Source organism: Emys orbicularis, chromosome 2 (genome assembly GCF_028017835.1).
Source record: "Emys orbicularis isolate rEmyOrb1 chromosome 2, rEmyOrb1.hap1, whole genome shotgun sequence".
Lineage (NCBI taxonomy): Eukaryota > Metazoa > Chordata > Testudines > Emydidae > Emys > Emys orbicularis.
Window position 1 is genome coordinate 91,381,186 of NC_088684.1, and position 24,048 is coordinate 91,405,233.

The 24,048-nt window shown below is 40.7% G+C and overlaps 1 protein-coding gene across 1 annotated transcript in view; it reads left to right on the forward strand.

Annotated features, from left to right (window-relative positions):
* The first annotated feature begins 266 nt into the window (after positions 1-266).
* The window catches only part of GNAL (G protein subunit alpha L), a 320,857-nt gene continuing 297,075 nt past the window's right edge, over positions 267-24,048 (forward strand). The window contains exon 1 of the mRNA XM_065398246.1: positions 267-735. Within this exon, the coding sequence (XP_065254318.1) occupies positions 267-735 (469 nt within the window). The remainder of the gene's footprint in view (positions 736-24,048) is intronic.

Here is a 24,048-nt window from a genome sequence, read left to right on the forward strand (position 1 = left end):
CTCCCCTCCCCGCCGCTCTGTGCCTGCGCGGTGGGCTTACGCTGGGGTATTTACGGTAAGGTGGACGCGGCGGCAGCTCCGTGTCAGGTGATCTGAGCGGAGAAGCCGCCTGGAGTCGGAGAGGAAAATGCAAGATGGCCCGACGGGGCCGTGAGGGGCTCCCCGCCGCCCCCTCCCCGCCCGGACCCCGGCAGCGCAGGGCCAGCGGCGAGCGCTGAGGCCAGCCCCGCCGCGCTAGAGCCTGTCCCCGGGAGGGGCACCGAGCCATGGGGCTCTGCTACAGTCTGCGCCCGCGGCTCTTTGGGGACCCCGGCGGAGGCGGCTCCATCTCCAGCGCCGCCTCGGAGCCCGAGCAGCCCGCAGAGCACACGGCCCCCCCGCCGCAGCCGCTCGGAGCCCCGCGGGGAGGCAGCTGCTGCGGGCAGCCGGGGGCCGGGGGCTCGCTCCACCCTGCAGACAAGCCCGGGGGAGAGGCGGACGGGCCGCCGCCGCCGCTGCTGCTGCAGAACGGAGGCGGCAACGGGGCGGCCCCGGAGCGGCAGCCGCTGCCGAAGCCCGGCGGCAAACAGCCCCGGCAGCCGCCTCAGCCGGCCGCGCTGCAGAGACCCTGGGAGAAGCTGCGCCTGGAAGAGCGGGAGGCGGAGAAGGAGGCGAGGAAAGTCAGCAAGAGCATCGACCGGGCGCTGAAGGAGCAGAAGCGGGAGTACAAGCAAACGCACCGGCTGCTGCTGCTGGGTACGTGTGCGAGGGGGAGTCGGGCCGCCCCCGCGCAGCCCTCGGCCGGCAGGTGCCCAGCCGGGCTCCCAGCCAGCCCTTCTGGCGTCCCCCATAGTCCCTCCTTTGTCTCGTCCTTCTCCTTCCTCTCCCCCTTTCTTCTCCTCTCCACAGCTCTGCTCCCCCCTCTGTCTCCCTCCTTCTTTCTCCTTTCCCCCTCCCCCAGGTTGCTGGCCCTCTCTCTCCCCCAGCCAGGTTTCCACCTTTTCTTCCCCTGTGTTCCACCTCCCAGGATCTTGAAATGGTTTTGCGATGGAGAATTTGATTTGTAACTAGCCCTATAAAAGGCGAGCTGCTCCACCCAGGCAGCAAAGCAGAAGTGATGTGGAGACGGGAACGAGCAGGCTTCATTTTCAGCTGGGAGGAGGAGGAGGTGTGCGTGGTATGCGGTGTGTGTGTCTGTGTTGTCTAGCCGAAAAGTAAACGGCGCTTGTGCTGGTATCTCAGGAATTCGAAAATCAGATGCATGGAAGATGAAAATGGCTTTGAATAAAGCATGTGTTCTGTCAAAGAGCCTCCTCTTTGCTACTTGTGTGGAACCACTGATGGCTTAATAGGAAGTGGTAGTACAGGCTTGTAGCTCCTAATGAGCATACTGCTGAAATGCTAGGAAATAATGGGCTGGTTATTTTAGGGAAGGTCTAGGGTATATGAGGGAAAGTAATTTGGCATGGGTATGTATATTCTTTAGCATATACTTGTTCCAAGGATAGTGGTTCACTTACCTATTTTCAAGGGGAAAAAACCCCCCAAAACCAAACAAAAATACAACCCTGCAAGGTGACTTGTTTTTTCGGAAATACTATGTGCTGCTTGCCATTTGCTCTTTACAGATATTAGTTAATAGTCTTCTCTAGAGGCTTAATCCCAGCTAATACCCCTGCGGTTTTTATACTGCAAGTGTATCTAATACAATCTAATTTCCCACAGGAAATGGAATAGTCAGACTGCAGAGTTGTTGTTTTTTAATGGTCTAAGGAAAGGGGTTTGGGTGCCTCCTGAGCATGACCACTAATTTCTGTTAGTGTTGAAATACCTTTTTTTGGGGGGGGGGGGAGTACAAATATGTGTTGTCTTGTGTGTTGGCTTGGATCTCTACATGCATTACAGAGTGTGGATAGGTATATTTATTTATACAGCTGTACTTTAACTGTACTTAACTGATTCCTTTATTTGACTTTAGGGGGTGGGGGGGAACAAAACAATGTAATATGGCAGTGTCCAAGATACTTCCTTATGTTAAGGTGTAGTTCATGTTTACCAGAACAGTATCACTCAAATTCTAAAAATAAACTACAGACTTGGTTATTGTCTGGAAGTTTGTAATATATAGCACAGCTGGTAATTATAGGGGGAAATTCCTACTGTTTGGAATACAATACTCTATATAAAAATAAAAGTGGCCCCTACCACACGCTTTACCAGTTCAACTTCAATGCTTAAGCTTTAAAATTTATATCCTATTAAGATACATTGATGGATTTTTTTTTTAATTTTTTTTTTCTGATCTGTAAAACAGTGTGGTTGATACCAATGTGGACAGAAGAAGCAGTTGTCACTGAACAGTGGCCTGCCTCTAAAGAGCCATTGCTTGAACAAAAGGTTGCTGGCAAATAAATGGAGTGAGTGTGTGGTCTTTTAATGTGGAGGCAATAAAATAGTAGACCAGAGAGACACAAAGCTCTTCAAGAAAGATACAATTTTTTTCTCTCTTCCCCCACCCACTAAGCTGCTACCTATACTAAAAATATTAGCTCAGCACTTCAAAAACCTCAATAGTAATTGCAGTCTAATCTGCAGCTCTTCCTGTTCTCAAGTTAGGGAAGCGGGGATGGTATGTCCAATCCAGCAAAGATTTTAAGTATGTGCTTAACTTTATGCACTGTGATGCCCCACTGTAGTCAAGGGGACTACTTGCAGCATGTAAAGTTTAGCATGTATGTAAGTCTTTTAGGATCTGGGCCTAAGAAATTGGCATTGTCTCATCGCTCATTTGGGACAGGTAAAGCTGCAGGAACCTTGTGTTGCTATCGCTGCTCAGGTTCTGCAGCAAAGAGTAAGTGAGAGCAGCTTATATGTCTAAATTAATAACTGAAAGAAAATCAGCTTTCTAAAAAGTCTCTGTATATCAGAGAAACAGTAACTGGCAAAACACTATTTCTCCTCTTTGCAGTTCATTTTTTCAGATATATAAAGTAAATTGTTCAAGCTCTGTCTGATACATCGTAACTTCTTTCCTTGTATATTGTTGTGTGGATAGAAAATCCTTCTTTATAAAAGGACACTATCAACTTGAAATATGGCCGCCTTTAAAATAACTATATATTTTTCCTGCCCCTGATGTCCCCTCACCAAGATACTTGCTTTTACATTCACCTTTTCCTATTTAAAAAAATACTCTCTTCTGCTGTGTGAAAAGGAAATGGCCTATACAAGAGAAACCCTGACAGTAGCTAGGTACAAAGTTCTGTCAGATACACACGGGAAACAAACAAAATAGAGAAATATATTCTCCTATTCTTTCATTTATAGTAATCATGTATTGTTTTTAAAAAAGTCTGAAAATTGTTTAAGCCCCTTAGAGATAATAGCAAGGTGTTTTTTTGTTTTGTTTTTGTTTTCCTTGATAATTCTGAACAAATGCACTAGGGATCTCATTTTAACATTAATTCCTGGGTCCTTTAATGAGGTCCACACCTGTGACCCCCTTGTTCCTCCATGTAAATGCAAGGGATCACGGGGCTGGAACCAGCTGCAAGATCAGGGTTTAAATTAATTACTTTTTAAGGGGTCACTGTCATTCAAAAATGAAAAAAGGTGTGAGAGAGAAAAGTCGCTTGCCAAACTAAACTTGAATAAAATAAATAAAAACTTTGTTTTATATAGCTCTTCACATATTCAAAACAATACATAAACATTTATTTTTTTCTGTGTACATTTTGCACTAGAGGTATGCAGCCCTATTTTATGCAAAAATCCTTAACATAGAAGAAATTAACTGAAACCAGTCAGAGACTTCTGTCATTGGATATGTAAATTATGACTGCTGAAAGTCTTAAATATGTATGTTTAATTTTTTTTTCTAATTGCAAATCTTGTATGTGTTGGTGGATTTTTTTTTTTTCTTTAACATTTTTGTCATGTGGAAAAAATCATGGCCACCTTGAGCCTTTCAGTAGATAAACTCATCAGCATTTTTAATAGTTTAAACTGTAATGTATAATTCTGAAACTGTGTTGGGGATTGTGGGGTAGGGGTAGGATCATCTGGGCATATCTCTCCAAATTAATGTCCTGCCATTGTGGAGGGCTCATGCATTGGTGCACCTCAGTTCCTCTTGTTCTTTGCCTGTGGCACATAATAGCTTGTCTCCTGGGGTTTATAATACTTTGATCTAATTCTGATTGCTGGGCTTACTGCAGGGATGGCTGTGCAAGGTTTAGTGGCCTGTAATGTACCTGAGGTCAGATTTGATTATCTGGTGGTTCATTCTGCCCTTAAACTTTGACTCTATGAAGATGTCTTATATAAAATTTCAGACACATTATGTGATGTCAATTTTATTTTAAATTGGGCATGTTATGATTGGTAACTGAATAAAGTAACTTATAAATAGAATTTTAAATTTGATTCTTTTATGTACCATTAGTCATTTGTGCATGTTTATTAAGTTATTTAGTCACAGAATCTCTTTTGCTCTCCATTTCTACTTCATTAATGGAGAATTGAAGGCTGTGAGTTCTCACCCACATCATTGTTCTAAGGGGTTATTGACACATAAAGTTGCACTAAAATAACAGTTGTAATTACACCTCTTGTCGTTTTTTTGCTAAAGTGGATTGATTTAAATCACAGGGTTTTTTTTTTTAATCAAGCTGTAAACATTGATTTAAATTGTTGCTTTTAATCTTGTTTTGCGTTTGTACTTTCTAGCTGTTTTCCTAAAGTAAGTTCATTCTGTTTGGTCGGCATAAGGATTAATACATGCTGATTTACAACCAAATATAGCGTTTACAATAAAGATGGTGGTACTTTTTACTTTCCAGGAGAATACATTATATCTATACACATTTATTAAAACAATTATATAGCTTTACGTAGATTTATTCAGATTATCAGTTTTTACTTTTTAAAAAAATGATGAATGGTGCATCGCTTATTTACTAGGCAATGATTTTTATGGGTGTTTGTCAAGCCGTGTTTGAATTCCAATTTCCGTCCAATTAAAAATGTACAAAAGCAGCATTTTAACATTGGATTTTTTTTATTTACATAAAACTACCATAAACGTGCTGGATACACAAGAAAACAAAGTTGATCAAAACACATTTTGTGTTTAAAACTGATTAAGCAATAGTATTGACATAGGTATTGAATTGATGGATTGTTTCTGGTCACCATGGGCCAGGTTTTCAAAGGTATTTAGGTGCCCAAAGATACAGATAGATGCCTTGTGGGGTTTTCAGAAATGCTTAAATAGCTTAGCTGCCTAACTCTCAGCGAAATCAATGAGAGTTAGCCATCCAATCTGTATTTTTTGGGCACCTAAATACCTGTTAAAATCTCATAGACTCATAGATAGATGCAAATCTGTAGATATCTGCTCTATATCCATGGATATCCACAGACAGTGTTCGCAGATCAGGTGCGGATACAGTGTTTGCATCCATGCAGGGCTCTACTCATAGACTTGAGGGCCGCAAGGGACCATCGTGATCATCTGGTCTGACCTCCTGCACGTTGCAGACGACAGAACCTCACCCGCCCATAACCTCTGGCTAAGTTACTGAAGTCCTCAAATCTTGATTTAAAGACTTCAAGTTGCAGAGGATCCACCACTTTGGCCTAGTCTACACTATATAAAATTAGGTTGGTATAACTACATTGCTCAGGGGGGTGGAAAAAATCTTTAATTCCTGGAGACTCCAGGACAATACTGGAGGGTTGGCAACTATAACCAGAGAATCCTCCCATCCATGTATATAGCATCTGTGTAGACAAGCCCTCATTCTAGTTCAGACCAGGAAGTGACCCGTGACCCAGGCCCCATGCTGCAGAGAAAGGCGGAAACCCTGAGGTCTCTGCCCGTCTGATCTGAGAGAAAATTCCTTCCTGACCCTGAATATGGCACTCAGTTAGACCCCGGCTAACTGACTAGTAACTGTCATCATCTCCCACCCAGTTTTTATTCATATATTGGAAGAGCAAAAACAAGCTTTCCTGGTTTTTCAACTCTGAATTCGTTCCTCAACTTTGAAGGAAACTAAATCCAAATGAAGAAAATGTTCTTTTTGCACCTGTTAGCTAAACTGAAACCAAGTAATTAAGGAAAAAGCTTTTCTGCACAACAGAAACTGAAAGCACTTACATTTGGGAAAAAATTGTAAATACCAGTATTGACTCAGTTGTAAAGACTGAAAATAATATAGATATTTATTTAATGCGGTACCTGACATTGTGCTATCTTTATAAATCTTGAGTTAACCTCAGACGTTAAAGATGTACAGCCCCCTCGATTCTGTACATAATTAAAAAAGCAGCACTCTTTAACTCATTAAAATTTGGATGGGGGTTATAGATGCAGCATTTTTTAATTAAATGATTAAAATAAGTTTAGATCTTAACATTGTCATAATTTCAAATTAAATTTTAAACAGATTTCTTTTTAAAGAGAAAACATGAAATTAAATGGATCTTTTTTAAATTAAAAAAAAAAAGAAGATATTTTTAAGATGTCCGCCCTCTTCTTCAGTGCAAATATAGGTGCGGACTCTTATTGTTAAGCCAGAAGTTGGCCCCTCTAGTACATGCCTGCTTAAAAACCTCTCTGACTGTATTGTTGTGCTTGTAATAAACTTCTGTACTACTAGAAAGTGATAGCATGTGCTGTAACTGAATTAATTGGAGCATCATATCTGACGTTCTGTGGAATATCAATCACACATTCTTGTTGGTAGAGCACTGACTGTTGTGTTACTAGACTAATGATCTTATTGTTTTGTGCTGATAGATTCAGGACCCATTGTATGTAGGCAATTATAATATAGACCTGAACGTACAAGTGTCAGGAACAGAATTTCTTAAGTCTCTGTGTTAAAGGTCTGTTATGTATTTTACCATCATATTAAAGCAAATGGCTCTTAAAACAACCAAATCTTTCATGTCATTCTGACATCTTACCAAATGCTGTGCTTTACGATCTTATGCTAAGTGCGATACAAACACAGGGGAAGAGCTTACAACCTACCTGGAAGACACACATTAAGGATTTAAAAAAAAAAAAAAAAAAAGCCAATAAGCAGTGTGCTCAGGACAGTGAAAGGTGCACAAATTAATTAAAAAGAAACTAAAATCATGTGCAAGCTACTGAAACTGATTCTTGATCTAACCATTGTTAGTTTCTCTTTTGCTTTTGGCCACTGATTACTTGTACTCAACCCTTGCCTAATTATTAACCTATTTGAAACTTTTTTTTTGCCTGCTTTTCTTTTTTAAAATATATATATATTTTTAAGTCTTCTCCACTCTTAGTGAATGTGGAAGGGAGCAGTAAGTTTTGGAGAATGTGTATCTGCTCTGAAGAGACAGACCCTACAATTATCAGAGTATGCTATGGATTCAGACCTCTGTATAGTAATTTCCTAAAAATGTCAAAATAGACATTTGGTAGAATTTATAAGTTAGCATGAAAATCTGATGCACTATTGTATTGTTTTTTATATAGTTTTCATTAGCTCAGACTGTAAAGTGGATTTAAAATATTTAAGGGGGTGTTCTGGGATTTAAATTTACATCAAGCTTACAAGTTATAGAAGAATGATTCAGGAGAAGAGGGCTGTTTTTTTTAAAGGTATGTTTTAAAACTTTCCGCTGTCTAATAGAGGCCCTCATGTGGTATTTCAATCATGCATATATTTTTCCTTCTAGATGTGTCCAAATACAGTAATTGTAATGTTTATAATACTCCATAGTGCCTTTTTCATTCTAGCATCATACTTCATAAATTAAACTGCCCCACATTTTTGAGGGGGCTTTACAGAAATTTATCATACAACTTCTAGACTTAAATTGATATGAAAGATAAGTAAAGTAAGCTTTCAGGGCAATTCTCTGGTGAGAAACTCAGCACCCAGGCCAGCTTGTGGGAAAGAGGAAGTGCTGAAATTTTTATTAGAGTGCTTTCCACGGTTCCTTCTTATCAGCCTCTAATGATTAGGTGCCTGATAAACTTGAACAACTCGATGCATCATGTGGGTGGTGTAAGGAAGGAATAATTTTCTTTTCCTCTTCCCTGAACCTCCTGACTGCAATGGTATAGGATATCTTTTCTCAGTCTTTCCTTCAACCTTATTTTGGTGGTATATGCCTGTGAATAGTCTATTTGTTTGCCTCTGCTGCTGATCATTGCTTTCCCAAGCAGCAGAATGACATTGAAATGATTCTCTTCAGCAGCTCTACTCAGTCCCTAGGTTCCGAGTAGCAGCAATGAGACTCACCAGTTTTGCTAACTTCCTTCTGTTGATGCTGAAGTCCTGAGCAGAGGCACTTGAGCTGTCTGTAGTCAGCTGAAGTTAGCATTGCATCATTTAACATTTAGAAAGCTTGATTTCCACCTATAAAGAAATAAGTATTCTTTAAAAGGAAACAAACAGCTGAAGAAATTGTCACTTTACACAGGATGAATGTATTTTTCATGCTCTATACATATTGACTCCATTTTAAACAGGAGTAAACTGAGACACAGAACAGATGCTTCTTAACCAAGATCACACTGCAGATGATGACAGGGTCAGGACTAAAATTCTAAAATCTCAATCTCCTCCTCTGACCATACAGGGTTCAATATCAAGTAGAGAATGTGCTTCATTAACTTTTTTAATATAAAGCAAACAATAATCCCTCTTTGCATTGTGTAATAATCCTCCTTTACAGTAAATACAATTTTCAACTTTGAATTGTTTGATTTTTTTTTTTAATGTTGTAGATAGAAATGCTGAAATAATTCATTTGATGGAACAGTAATACCAGGCAGTATATCTTTAATTCCACAGACAGAATGTCTCTGTCAGTCACAAGCTTGTTTTCAGTCTCATGACCTGTAATTGTTTGTTGCAGCATTATGAGATTGAACATCTTACCTTAGTGCCCAAAGGAAATTGTTAGAACAAAATTTTCTTAAGACAATAAGAGGCTTAGCCTTCATACCCCACCCAACCCCCAAAAAACCCCACAGGGTGGGGAAGGGAAGTAGGAAGTTGAGGCTAAATTCAGTTCTGGTGTAAATCCACTTATTTCCCTCAGTTGCTCTAGATCAGGAATGAATTTGGCCTTTGTAGAGCAATTATTTGAGACAATCTAATATTTACCATCTGCCATAGCTTATACTTCGTTCTTATATTTTCTCAGTTGAAAACAAGGGAGTGAAGGGTGAGAATATCTGTAAGAATATCATTGCAAAGCAAGTTGATCAGCAGTGATTAATATTCTTTTAATATTGCACATGTATATGTTAAAATCCTTTTTATGCTGCTTCTGCACATAAGACTGTAAAGTTACAAGGTCAGGGATTTAAGATACTTTACTTTTTTCTTAATAAACTGCATTAAGCAGATTGTCTAAGCAGAGATAATTCACTGTTTGTATGAGGCTTCAAAGAGTGGGATCAGAACTGATAGGCAGTATTAAAGAAATTCTGTATTTCTGTTCTCAGCATTTTTTGTGTCTGCCTGTGTGATGTTTAGTCTTTGCGTACAAACCATCAAAAGACAAGACCCAGTCTTGGAATGTAATAACATCAAGGCATGACATTAGGTAATATCTTCCAGTGTAAATGTTTGATAGTCATTTTGAGGTGTAGTTAAAGGAGACGATCAACATAAATGTTTTTAAATTTACCAAAAATTCCAGTTATGGCTGGAGCACTCTAAATAACCTGTCTTTTGATTTTGTTTTTTATTTTTTAATTCTAAGGCTTTTTCTCTTATCTGGTTGATGTTTTATAATTTATACATGGGAATAGTGATGCTGGTTTATACATAACATTTAAATACACAAAGTAAACAAATTGGGGGAAAATAGGGCGTGTTTTGGTAACTTCTTTCAATTCTAGTTATATCGGGTGTTGAAATTTTATAGCAGATGTGAAACTTTCAAACAAATGTTTGGGGATGGTTGAGTTGATAGTGTCTCTCTAAGAAGGAAATGTTCTTCTGAGAAACAAATTCAAGATCATTGTCCAACTGGCCTCTTAAAACTGTGAGGAAGGAAAACATTCCATTCATGGTATGGTTTAGTACACACAGTAGAGATAAGCAACAAGCTTGAGAATATTTGCAGTAACAATAAATCAGAACATGATTCTCTCTGCATAGCGTTTCTATTGTAACCTTCAAAGAGAAAATCTTTGGTAATATATGTGATATATTCCATATCTCATTTCTGACACATTTTGATAGGATAATAAGGTTTTTCCAGTAGGAAGAATGAAGTCTGTAATACATTGCAGAAGGCATAGACCATAGAATCTTGTTCTTTGGAGCACATGTAGCTTAATATGGAGCAACTTGCTCCCCCCCCCTTTTTTTTTCTTTAAAAGGTGGGGTGAATTTTGCACAAGGTGTTAAACAACTCTGCTGCAACATAACCCCTCCAGTTATGGAGACCCAGTCTTTCTGTGACCTTAGAAGTGAGTTTAGAATAGGCTTCAATGGAATTTGGAGTTAGAATGCAGTAGCTTTACGATGTAGATTTCTTTAAGGAAGGTCCGTGAATATCAGATGTGTGGCATTAAGATACTTGCAATGTAAAATAGATTTTTGCAACAGGAGTGCTGACTGACTAGACTTCAAAAGTGTTCTAGAATATCACATTCCTACATGTCAGAGGCTTCAAGCTTCAAAAATCCACTACACACAATCAGTGATGAGTGAAGTTGATTTCCCCCCCCCCCCCCCCCCAAATGTTGGACATTTGTGCTACAAAATGCAAGCGTATGCTGTTGTAAGTGTCTGACTGGAAACATTGAACCTGCTATGGGCTTGCTATTTCTTGTCCCATTTTAAAAATGGGATACCCTTGGCTATTACTATTGTTCACATCCTTGTGATGTGCTTGGAATTACATAAGACAAATGGCAGGGTTTTCTTTTTTTTTTTCTTCATTATCTACCTGCACCCTCAGGTATATAGTGTCCATTTCAGTCTTGTGCTGGTCAGTTCAGGCTTCTGAGTGTCATGTTGATGGATTTGACTGCTTTCTCTATTCTTCAGTGTAATGTTTCTCTAGTTTACCCTCTCTCTTTCTCTTTTTCTGATGGTGTCTATATTAACTTGTCATAGAAGTCATGTTGCATCCTTGTTGTATTTGGATCTTTTAGTTGTGCACGGTCGACAGTCTGTCTTCTTTTAACCTTCTTCATCCTCTTTAACTTCATCTTCAATTTAGTGAGGGTTATGGTCACTGCCCACATCATCTGCTCCAGGAATGGGGATGGTAGACATGAAGGTGGCGTAGCAATCCTGATGTCAGATGAAGCAGAGCAAGCATACTGACTGAGTGGGGATCAGTCAAAGAAAGCATTATCAGAGCTCATTTTCAGACTAGATTTCCCCCCCCCCAAACTCTGTCATACAGTGCTATACACCAACAAAAAAGCCAAATGAGGAAAAAGATGTGTTTTATGATTTGTTAAAGGATATGTCATCCAAGATCCCAAAATATATCATAGTGACTGAGTGATTATTTTTTAACTCAAAGGTTGGAAGTAACAATGATGGGTTAGTGAGGCAGAGGCTTGGACATGAACCAAAATTGTGAACGATTAGTAGAAATTTGCAGTTTGAACAACCTAGTGATAAGGTGGAACAATATTTCCTCAAAGAAATCCATGGTATTACAAAAAACAGTTTCCCTTCCCTGAAGAACTTGCAACCTAAAAGACCTCCATAGAGAAAACAGGACACACTGAGAATATGTAGACAAAGGAATAACTTGTTCATTCATATGTACTTTGTAGATCTGGAACTTTGGGGCATCACAGAATATAATGTATTTAGTACAGGTACATTGGAAAATGAATTTATTGAGGAAAATTTCACACATTTGTAGAAGTATCTAATTGTTGAGATATTCAGTCAGCAAACTGAACGACGAAAGTACTTGGACATAAAATGTGTGCAGTATTCATGCTCATTAGCTGTGGCTGTCACTATTACATTATTATTGTAATGTGTCTCACAAAGTCATGGATTGACTTCATAACATAAAATTAAGCAGTACAATGCACTAACTCTAAAAGGAAATAGTGCCAAAATATTGGTTTTAGTAGATACTCTTATTAGCTAAAACTGGAAATGTTCAGTGATTTGTGCAGAGCTTGTTGGATCAGATCCAGTGAAATGTGGGCATTACTTGTTTTTTAAGCTTGGCAGAATTTTTATTTTTTTAGAATTTTAATGGATAATATAGACTTATTTGTAAACACTTTTAAAATTTTAATTTCCTCAGTAGCCCAAAATCATGGGTTTTAAGTATTTATTGTATTCGTTTTAATTTTCACAGTTGTAGGAAACTAAGATAGGATTCAGACAATTTATTTAATGACAGATATTGAGAATCAAAAGTTAAAGCTTTATTTTTGTAACAAGCCTAAAACAATCTAAATCACAGAATTTTGCCCAGTCCCACAGCTAGGAGGTTGGGGGCTGAGGGGAGAGAATCTTGGGCCTTTTTTTTACGGGTATCGGAATGCATTATTATTTTGCTAGAACCAGGAGATGATTCCAGATTTTGAAAGCTCTTTAAATTTGAGTTTATGTCCTTATTGTAGTACAAACCATTGAGCTGCCCAAGTTGGTCTTCGGAGAAGCGCGTGCAATGTTTGTCTTAAACTTTTCTGAACAGATTGATCTTTCCACAGACACTGACATTAATGGCACTACAAGTGCATGTAATGCCACACTGGACATGAGAAGCAATGACTGAGTTTCCCCCCTTCAGTATTCAAGAGCTGTTACACTGCCATCGCATGGTGCTTCCCTTATCATGTACGAATCAAAATCGTGCGTGAGCTCTTCTTGCAAGGGAAAATACACAAAATATTTTCATGGTTGCTAAAATTGTGTGACATCTGAGCCTTGACAAATGACTCAAACACTATATAGTTGGCAAAAAGAGATCCTGATCCATAGAGTCTGTCAGGTACATTGCAGGATATGACTGCCTTCAGTTTGCTTTGAAATTCTAGTGCAAAAGGATGCATTCCAGATTAAAGGAACTGCCTTTTGGAGCCTGTTAACTAGAGTTCCATGTCTTTTTAAGGCATTATCAACAGTAAGAGCAACTTGTAAATTTCACAGAAGCCTGCCAGCATGCAAGTCACACCCTGAGTGTCTGTGTGTAACCGCAGCCTGCCACCCATACTTGAGTTACACTCTGGCTCTCACCAGCCTTGGTTATACTGCAGGGTGATCCGAACACACCCCCACTCCTAGATTTTTTTCCCCTCCACAGAAATGATGTACTGTACTACCCAGCCCTCTCCTGCACAGTACAAATATTTTAAATCCGTTATTCCTTCAAGGGACTAATCATCTTATTATCTCAAGTAGGTATTCAGGCACTTCAATTTAAGCACACTGGATTAGATAAAACAGTAAAATAAGTGTATTAACTACAAAGAGATTTTAAGTGAGTACAAGTAATGAGCAAGGCTACTATTTAATCACAGGTATTTTTAGTAAAAGTCATGGACAGGTCACGAGCAAGAAACAAAAAATCATGGCCCGTGACCTGTCCATGACTTATACCATAAATACCCTGGTTGAATGTTGGGGGGAGCCCGTGGCACCAGCTGCTGGGGGGGGGGGGGAGCGCAGCCTGCTCTGGCCCCCACTGCTCCCAGGACTGCTGCTCAGGCGGTCCCCAGGGGCAGCCTCATCGGCCACTGTTCAGGCGATTTCCCAGGGCCAGCTGCCTGAGGCTGCCAGAGCAGCGGGCAGTGCAGCTGTCCCCCAGGGCTGTGTGTGGCAGGGTACCCTGCAGCTCCTAGCCCCCATGGGCAGCGGGGGAGCCCCAGAGCTGCAGGCAGCAGGGGTACCCCACAGCCCCCAGCTGCTGCAGATGTGAGTGAGAAATTTACATCTTGGCAAACAGATTTACTGTCATCTGAACCCCAGCTGGAGATGATTCTCAAAGATGAGAAATGCTATAAGAAGGGAGAACAGAGTCTGTAAATAACCTCTCTCCCCTCATCTCTATTCTCAGCATCAACAACATTTGAAAGACACAGGAAGCACCATTGAACTGGGGGAATGGTCCTGGCTGAAGATATTTAGCCAGACTGCTGGGAGCATGTGGTGAGAGAACTTTTTGCTTCAAGTTCACATAGCTTGGTAAGTTAGGTATTAGTAAGGGTAAGATTTTTGTCATGGTTATTTTTAGTAAAAGTCATGGACAGGTCACAGAAAATAAACAAAAATTCATGGAAGCCTGTGACTTGTCGAGGGGCAGCTGCCAGCTCGAGCTCCACCGCTGCAGTGGGGAGGGGCCTGACAGCTCCTCCAGCCCCACCTCTGTGGGCAGCGGGGGCTGAAGCCAAAGCCATAATGGAGGGCCATTCAAATCACAGAATCCGTGACAAAATCGTATCCTTGGGTATTAGTTTGCATTTTACCTTTTATTTCTTTGTACCAATTCTGACTTTTATGCCTCATTACTTGTAATCACTTAACATCTATCTTTCTGTAGTTTAATAAACTTGTTTTATTATTTTATCTAAACCAGTGTGTGCTTGGATTGAAATATTTGGAAACTCCATTTGAGATAACAGGGTTTGTGCATATCATTTTCTCTTAGTGAAATGACGTACTTCCGATGAGTTTATACTGCACAGAAGGACAGAGCTGGGTGGTACAAGGCACCCATTTCTGGGCACAAGTCTGGGACTGGGGATTTGCTGGTGTCACTCTGCAATATAATTTAGGAATGGCTGGATAGAAACACTCAGATAATTCTGCTCGGGGTGATAGTCTCTAGAATCCACAATGTGTAAACAGACCAGGAGTGGTTGTTCTCACAGTGAAGCAGTGTAAAAGGCATCCCAATTGGAGAGTTGAGTGGACACCGCTGTTAAACTGTCCAGATTGCACTGTGGGGAATGTCACACCCCCATACAGTACTATGGGCCCCCTCCTGAAATGTCATTGCATTCATTTCCCCCCTGAACTTTAACCTAAAATCACTGTTGCATTAATCGGATCTGCAGCTCCAGCACAAGATCGCTTGCTAGCTCAGCCAGTAGAGTATCAGGCTCTTAATCTGAGAAGCCAGGGTTCGAGCCCCTGTCTGGGCACTTAGGTTGCCTTGTGTGCCAAGAGCCAAATGATTCCTGGGGGTGTCCAGAGCCACACATGGATTCCCAGAAGATGTGGCAATTTCCTGGAAAGGTCCCTTTCTCTTGCTCCCCCTGAGTGATCCTGGTTCAGGTGCATGGCCAGCTTCATCAGGAAGGTATCCTGGTCCTGCCAGGACGCTGACAAGGAGGATGAGCCCTCTGCTTTAGGGGAGGCCACTCTGCTGCTGAATGACTCCTGCCCAAGAATGGAGTGCACTCCGAGCTGGTGAGTGATGGAGCAGGCCATCGCACAGAGCTTGTGCAGTCTATTTAAACTGAATCCTGCTAAGGTTACTTATTCTATAGATAACTTGCAGAAGTAGCTGACATTTCTGCAGATACTAACTGTTCATACTGTTGCTTTGTTGCTTGAAAATCCCCCATTGTAGTTCCCCAGTATTCTTACAAACTGAAATAATTTTGGTGTAGGTAGAACTGTCCATCTTCCTTTGGATTGAATATCTTAGCGAAATAATTAATAAAAAATGTGTGCAGAAGTGAATCTGAAAAGAGGTTGAGGCAGCCATTTTTTATGTAAAATTTAATCAGTTGAGTTTTGTTTTGCAAAACTAAAATTGAGGCTGGTATGGATGTGGATTGTAATTTATCTGACTCACCATAGCTGAAAGGGCAGCAGAAATAGGTAAGTTTTTGGCCCACTTCCTGTTGATTACTTCCCCCGCCTTCTCCACGAAAAACCTTAGAAACGGTAATTGCTGTTTTGCATTATTCCCTTTCTCTGAAAAATCTTATCTAGCACAGCTTTTTGGTTTAATTTAAAAATTAAAATTAATAAAAGTCTGCTGTTCACTGTTTTCGAATAGGAGTTGAATATTGTTCAGTCCATTCTGTATTATGAAGCTGTCAAGATAACTTCCCTTATGACATTACATCTTTACTTCTGGTGTGCTAAGGCCATTCTCAGGTCAAATGGTGGAGCAATAGTTCTGTGAGTGCTACAACTGTAGATTTCACCTGCTCCTTTACCAGCCTGCTCCTTCCTAACACTGTCTTCTAGTTCACTGTCCAGCCAATTCATGGCTCTATTGGCTTCCTTTTCTTCATCCTTTTCTTTTGGTGCCCCTACTCTACTTAACACCTACCTTCAATAAAAGGGTTTATTTACACAGTAACTTTTAACCAACTTAAATTATACTGAAGTAGGGCACTCTTAATCTGAGAGAAGAGTCCACAGAGATTTGCACAGAAATAACTAAAGGTCTGAATGATAATAAATTTAACTTAGTTTTTTTTCTGTCCCATTACAGCATAGATAAACCCTAACACATCTTATTTTTCTTTGATTTAGAACTTCTCATTACCTGCAGTCCAATTTAAATCAGTTGGTGTGTAGTAATTACAGGAGCAGATACTTCTGAGTTGGTGCAAAAGGAAATGCTACACATCCGTATAGTAAAATATCACACCGCTAACTGAAATAGGTATACCTATACAAAATCTGTAGACCAGGCCTAAGCTGATAGGCTTGCTAAGAAGACCATAGAAATCTATCATACCAGTCTTGGAAAAAAGTTTCTATATTTGATGTAGCTTAAATTATTTAAACCTTTTTTGTTTTTATAGGTGCTCAAGCATAAGAAGTTAAAGAATCAGATTACTGAGCTAGGTTCTAATCTTAAAGATGTCTAAAGAGGAACTTTTTTCAAAGATGCACTGAACAGTTAAATAATTCTGTATTAGTTGACTGAAATCTCTTCACTCAGATATTCACACATTATCAAATAGGACATAAACTATTTAAAAATATATCCTGTTTATTCCTTGTATCCACTGATTCTTCATTACAGGATTGCCCTTCTCCACTGAGGGAGGGAGGTGGTGATGGGACTTGAAAAAGTTTTCACAAATGGGAAATATCACTAAGGACTGCAGAAAAACACACATGGCCATTGGAAGCTTGAGTACTAATTCTTATTTTGAGAAGTGAGTGTTAATTGCTCCTTGGTTTAGTTCTTGCTTTCTATGTTTAACTTTTGACTGTGGGGAAAACATTGTGTTCTGTTTACATTCAGTGAATTTAGCATTCCTGAAAGGTGCTAGCTTGGTAGCTCTGGAAACTGGAGACTTTTGTTTGCATAATGGGTACAGTTGAGGCAGTTCAAGCTCACTAATTGCCTCATCTTTGATACAGCCTTTGCCTTCATTAGGGGGGGGAAAGGTGTGTTCTTAATGCAAGGTAGCTACCTCCATGTAGAATCTTAGTGAAGACAGGGCAGGTTGTAGTTTTTCACTTGTGTGAAAACTAACCTGCCTTCTCCTCACTAGGATTTTACATTGCGTTACGAAACTTGTGCTAAGAACACACTTGGCGCCCGCGGGCACCACGTTGGGGACCCCGATTTAGGTGATATCCTGCATGAATGGGTTGTAAAAAATTATGAAGTCGTTGTTACATTTTACAAATATGGTATTCTGTCAGGGGAGTAGACTCATGTAGGATATCACCTAAATCTATGTTTTCCCCTACCCATAATTAAATCCAGATTACTCTCTCACCCCACGTCACTCTGGACAATACCCATAGCAAGCGTGTACGGCAAGTTCGGGTAGTGCCCATCCATTATAGTGGAAACACATATTGTGACTTTGGGTGTTTTGGGACATCATTCAAAGAAGGCAGAGTTAAGGTTGCATCAGGATATATAGTGTTGAATGTTGCGGAACTTGATGTTCTGGAAGGGCACGAGCTATCGCCAGGCAACTGTAATTCTGTATTAATAAAGTCTTTCGCCATTTTATTTCCTAGGGTTTCTTTTTGTTTTTTAAACAGAAGTCTTTGTTAGTAGGAGTTAATGGCGATTTATGCAGTTGTAGTTCTTACCTAGATTTGCAGTTGGTGTGCTATTGTGGCTAGTGAGCAGACCTAACTTTTATATAGTACTTTTCAGTAGTAAATTTCAAAGAACTTTACATTATTATCTCTATTTTACAGATGGGAAACTGAGGTAGAGAGAGATTAAGTGATTTGTCCAAGGTCAACTAGCAGGCCAGTCTGGCAGAGTTAGGAATAATCCCAGTTCAGTGTTTTGTTTTTTGTTTTGTTTTTCCCCACTAGGCCCCATGGTTAAGTGATTCCTCAGTTCTCTTGCCCCCACATTTTGTCATAATGGAATGGGGATAATGGCCATACTTTGAAATGTTTGCAATGTGTAGTGGTTAAAAGAGCCATTGAGAGAAATCTCATCCATGATCTGTGTCCCAAGATCTTGACAGCTTGTATTATGTGGTGGTTACAGTAATTTTAAGGGGGTGACATGGGGTGGCTTGTTTTAGATCACCAAGTGAAAAGCCTTGATCTAAATCATCAATTTTAATCAACTTTTCCATTTACTTCAGTTACTTCCTAAAGAAAATTGGATTCTCAGTGGTTGATATAATCATTAAAACATGTTGATTTACAAATAAATAGTCTTTACACTAAATTTCATACATCTTTTTGCAATCTAGCAGGATGCTCTATAACTATATACATTTATTTAAGCAATTATATAGTTGAATATTTTCAAACATTTTTAGTATGTTTGTGTAGTGAGGCGGACAGGCCTCCCTCCTCTGGGGTGAGTGAGGGAGTGTTACATGCCCCTTGGAGGGCAGAGCCTAGGCCGGCTCGCCTCCCTTGCCGGAAGGACAGGGGCATGGCCAGCAGTATAAAAGACCAAACCCGCAGCCCATTCAGGGGGAAGCCTGCACAGGGGAAGGATGTCCCGCCGGTTCCAGAGCAGCACGGAGCGGATCCCCCACCTGGCTCGGCCCATGCCCCGGACGCAGACAACAACTGGCTCGGAGTGCCCGCCGCCGCTTACCCGGAGGAGCCGGACAACGACTGGACGTCAGAGGTACCCACCCCAGGGGAGGCAGGAAGTGGCCCAGGGGCAGCCGCCGTAGGGCTGGCTGCAAAGCCCAGAGCCCCTGCATCGGCACGTTGCGGCTGGATCCCCGCCAACCCCGGGGCAGCTGATTCTGCCCCTGCCAGGGCCCTGGGCTGGGACGCGGTGGAGTAGGGAGGGCCCGCGTCCCCCTGCCCCCCTCCCGCCCCCCCCCCCCCCCAGGTGGCTGACCTTCGTTCCTCTGCAAGGGGCTCTCTTAAGAATGTTGTTTGCTGACTGCCTGAGCCCTGCAAGCCCAGGCCCCAGCCTACCTTTGAGACTGTAGTGTTTGCTGGCTGCCTGAGCCCCGCCCAGGCTATAGCCAGCCCCTTAAGACTATTGTTTGCCGGCTGCCTGAGCCCAGGCAAGCCCAGGCTCCAGTTAAACCGAGACGAGCTTGGAGATGGGCTACCGCCAGCCCTTCAGTGACCTCCCTCCTCCGGGGTGAGTGAGGGAGTGTTACAGTTAAAAAATGGTGAATAATCTATTGCTTATTCCCTAGAGGATTAACTTTTTGCTCATGACTTGTGTCAAGCTGCATTAGGATGGTAACAGAATTTAATTAAACACATGAAACAGCATACAAAATTATTTTTATTGAACAAAACAAGCCCATAATATAGTATGTGACCTATTGTGCAATATTTATAAAGCATTACCTAAAAAGTTAAATGTTTTTCCCCTTGATTCTTTATAGCATAAAGCAGGCGTTAATTCAAACTTTTTGTAGAGGCTCTTTGATTCAGCATATTTTTTATTTCAATGTTTTAAGAGAAGATAGTAAGTTTCGGCCTTAACATAGTTTGTATTAAATTCAGATTTCAGATTTCATTTTAAACGGGTTTATTTTTAAAAAGAAGAAATTAATTATAATCTAAGTAACAAAATACAAATACTATTTCAATCAAAAATATTTTTTATTTTTTTTAAATCATTGATTTTTATCCACCCTGGTGGGAGAGAAGATGGATGTGTCTTTTCCCTTCACCTGCTTCTCCATCCATTTTCCACAACATGTAGTCCCACTGCCAGCACTTTCAGCTCACCCTCTCCTTCCCATCCCATTAAGCCATTAGTTGGCACTGTAGAGGCCATTAACATGTAAGATGTTGATCCTTGCTGTCTCTTGCCGTCTGCTACGGTATACACATCAGACAGCAACTTACTGGAGGGTTGACTCGCACACTTTATGTAGTGTGAACTGAATGCTAAGCTGGATCCCTCGTTCCCATTAACCTCCTACCCCCCAGCTGGAACTCCTTCCTCTGTTTCAACCAAGCTTCTCTAGGCCCACCCAGTCTGCCCCTCTTCTAAACTGGGCCCTTCCCACACACACTCTGGACTTCCTTCCCCACTCCACATGCGGGTGTTGTGTATCTTAACTATTTTCTGGGTTTCGGATGTATAAATTAGCATTATCTTCCGGCACCACACACGCAGCAGGTTCCAGTTTACGTGGGGGGCAAAGAGAGGGGTTCAAACACCCCAAGAGGAGCAGGGTTCCCCCCCAATCCCAGAACATGCAGTGGGCAGGGAGAGGGGCTCAGGCCCTTGCAGTGGGGTAGGGCTCCCCCAGGTCATACTGGACACACAGGGAAGGGGAGAATTCAGGGCTGACAACCCCCGTTTCCCCAAATCCCCAACTACCTTTGGTACCCCTCACATTCTACAATCCTTCCCACTAATTCCAACCCCTCCCCTTACCTGAATACCCAACCTCTTTTCCTCCTCTGCAACCTATTCCCATTTGTCCCCTTCCCTGTAATACACCATCACTTGAGGCAGACCAAACTCTTCTCCCCCCTGTTACTACTACCACCTACTCTTGCACTCTCTAATCACCCTTCCCTTGTCAGTGAGCATTTGCGTGTGTAATTTATTTTCTTTTCAAACATACACCTCTACCTCGATATAAGGCTGTCCTTGGGAGCCAAAAAATCTTACCACGTTATAGGTGAAACCGCGTTATATCGAACTTGCTTTGATCTGCTGGAGTGTGCAGCCCCACCCCCCCGGAGCACTGCTTTATATCAGAATTCGTCTTATACCAGGGTAGAGCTGTAGTTTGAGTGCCTTCTTTATTATCTGCTGTATCCAAATGACATTTCTCCAAAATAAGAGTAAAAACCAGTGACAGTCAGATTTTTCTCCAATATTTACAGTTCGTTCTCAGATTTCTGCCCAGAGTGGGTTTCAAACTTCAACATTTGCTAGAATCTGTGACTGCAATGAAATGCTGTGGGTTTTTTTTGTTTTTCTTTTTTGGGGGGGGGGCTTTATCTTGGGAACCCCTTGCTCAAATGACCCCACACTTGGATCACTAACCCTGTGCTACACTTCTGTTAGCTATGTGGAGTAGCACGTCTTTAATGTTCAGGAAATATTATAGATGAACAGGATATACACTTTGGAGTTTAAAAGACTGTTTAAACAGTTTCTTGAAAATTTTGCATGATTTCTAAAACTTTGTGTGCCGATATAAATTGCATTACCCCACAAAACTTGAAATACTACTATAAATAGGCTTGACAGACTTGCATACGTCATTTTGCAAGAATAAGAACAGAAAATGTTAAATTGCTTGTTGAAAACTAGACAATAAAGCAGGGCTAAGAAAAAAATTGCTACAGAATATTTTCAGTGTGTGCCTCCAAACTGGCTGGAGCTAATTTTCAAAAATTAAGAAACTCCAGGATCTGGTAAAACCCCTACTAAAATGCCCTGTTTGCCTAGGTGGAATGTGTCCATACCCTTTCCAGAATGGGTAACTGACTTGCCAAAGGTTATGTAAGGAAACAAATGGCAGAACTGGGAACAAAACTCAAAGGTGGTAGACCTGTTTATCTTGTAGACCATTCTATGGAGTGTTTTATGAGTTAGTGATAGAAAAACACCATTACTCATTCAATAAATGTCCTGATTTCCAGAAGTACTGAGCTTCTACCACTCCCATTCAAAAAGTTGGGAGTTGAAAGTACTTGGCATGATTTTTTTTTTTTTTTTTTTTAAGGCTCTCCTTCTAATTCATGTGTCTAAATATGGATTTTTGGAACCTAAACTTTAGGTACCTGGGTTTGAAATTGTGGTCAATGTTCTTAACTCGTCATAACCTCTTTTAGCTCTTGAAGTTTGTAGTGACATTATAGATAAATATGTTGTTGTCACCGAGGAACCATAGTTTCTAGAAGCCAGATATGCTTTTCTCTTTTGGATTAAAAGAAGGCATTCAGATACAACAGAGAAGATTATAGTATAAATGTTTAGACAGTAGACAACTTTCCAAATTGTGGAAATGTTAAAGTACTGTACCAAGTCTTGGAGAAACATACTAGACACCTGCTAATCAGAGGACTGAGTCATAGATCAAAACAAAAGATTACTGGAGGCAGTCATCATGCATGAGTTCTATGGACAGTACTCACAGAATCAGCTGAGTACTACCCCCAGCTTCTAGAAAAGGGTGGGTTCTGGACCCTGCCAGATGGTTTCATTTCTTGCCCCAGCCTTTGGTTATTGGATGCCTGGTGAATATGAAACTCCAAGATATATCTCAAAGGGGAAAGGAACTGGTTTGCTCTTGTATATCATTCCCTACTCCACTGACCCCAGAAAACTGAAACAAATGCTGAGCTTTAATCATCCCCAGTCTTGTTAACTCTACCTCTTATTTGTTTCTCCTTTTTTGGTCCTCTATTTCTATGACTATTCCAGGTATCTGTTGCTACTACTGTTGGTAGCTTTTCCAAGCAGTAAAAGGGTCACATTGATAAGTGTCTTTTTAGTTTCATTGATACCCAGAAGAGTTCTTAACTGTGTGGGAGATAAGTTTGTTAATTTTGCTTTACAGTTTCAGAAATCTGAGCTTCAGCAGAGGCTATGTGCTCCTTCGAGAAGAACAGCAGCTTTGTGGGGGGTTTTCCTTATGTCATCTTCATATTTGGAAGGTTTTCTTTGCAACAATAGAACTAGAAATATAATCCTTTTGGGAAAAAGACCTTACTGTGCAGAAATTAAAAGTGAAGGTCCCCTCACTTACTATGACTGTCTTCAGTCAGGAGTGTCATAGAAGATTAGGGTTGGAAGAGACCTCAGAAGGTCATCTAGTCCAACCCCCTGCTCAAAGGGTTTTCAAGCTTGGCTAGTACTATCCTACAGCCATGCACCAATATTTACAATACCTCTTTTGCTTAGAATCATAATGTGCCTAGATATTTCTCCCTTAAAGTTCAGAGATCTCTCATCACAGGATCAATTGGTTGCTTGGTGAGACCCTGCTATTGCTTCCAACCAAGGAATTTCAAATCTGATCAGTGCTGTATAATAACATTGCTATAGCTTTCTAAAATATCTGTGGTAACTGAAATGTAACAAATATTATACAGGAAAATGTTTGTCTAATAAAGGGATGTCCAAAATACAGCTTGTGGGCCATTGTCAATTTCATCTTTAATTTTAAGGTGTGGCCTGTGGACACTCAAGGCCCAGCTTGTCCATGTTGATTTAAATGAAGTAGTGTAGTTTGAGACTCTGAGGTTGCAAAGAGGCACATTACAAATTTAAAAGTAAGGGTTTCTACAATTTTCTGTTCTATGCAAACGGTGTGCCCTCCTATAAAGTTCCACTTACTGCCCTTCCATTAGAGAGATTTGAAATAAATATGGATGCTGGGCAGAGATGGAGGATTATAATCTTTTTAGCCTTCTGTGTCAGATAATCAATTTAAATATATAATATACAGTATCAATTTAAATATAAGGACTGCTATTAACTTGCCTACTTTCTTCTGAGACTATTTCTTCCCTCTATTATCAGTTTTTTGTTTTTATTTGTTTTTTTTACATCTATAAAAGGCATGCCAAGGCATGTTGCTTGCTAAAGTCTGAGTGCTCACTCTGTATCCTCTCTGAACACATTTGTGGGCAATCGCTTTATGACCTTCTGAACTTGGCTATCCCTGGATGAATTTACTTCCCCTGGTTCTCTCTCCTCCCCCCC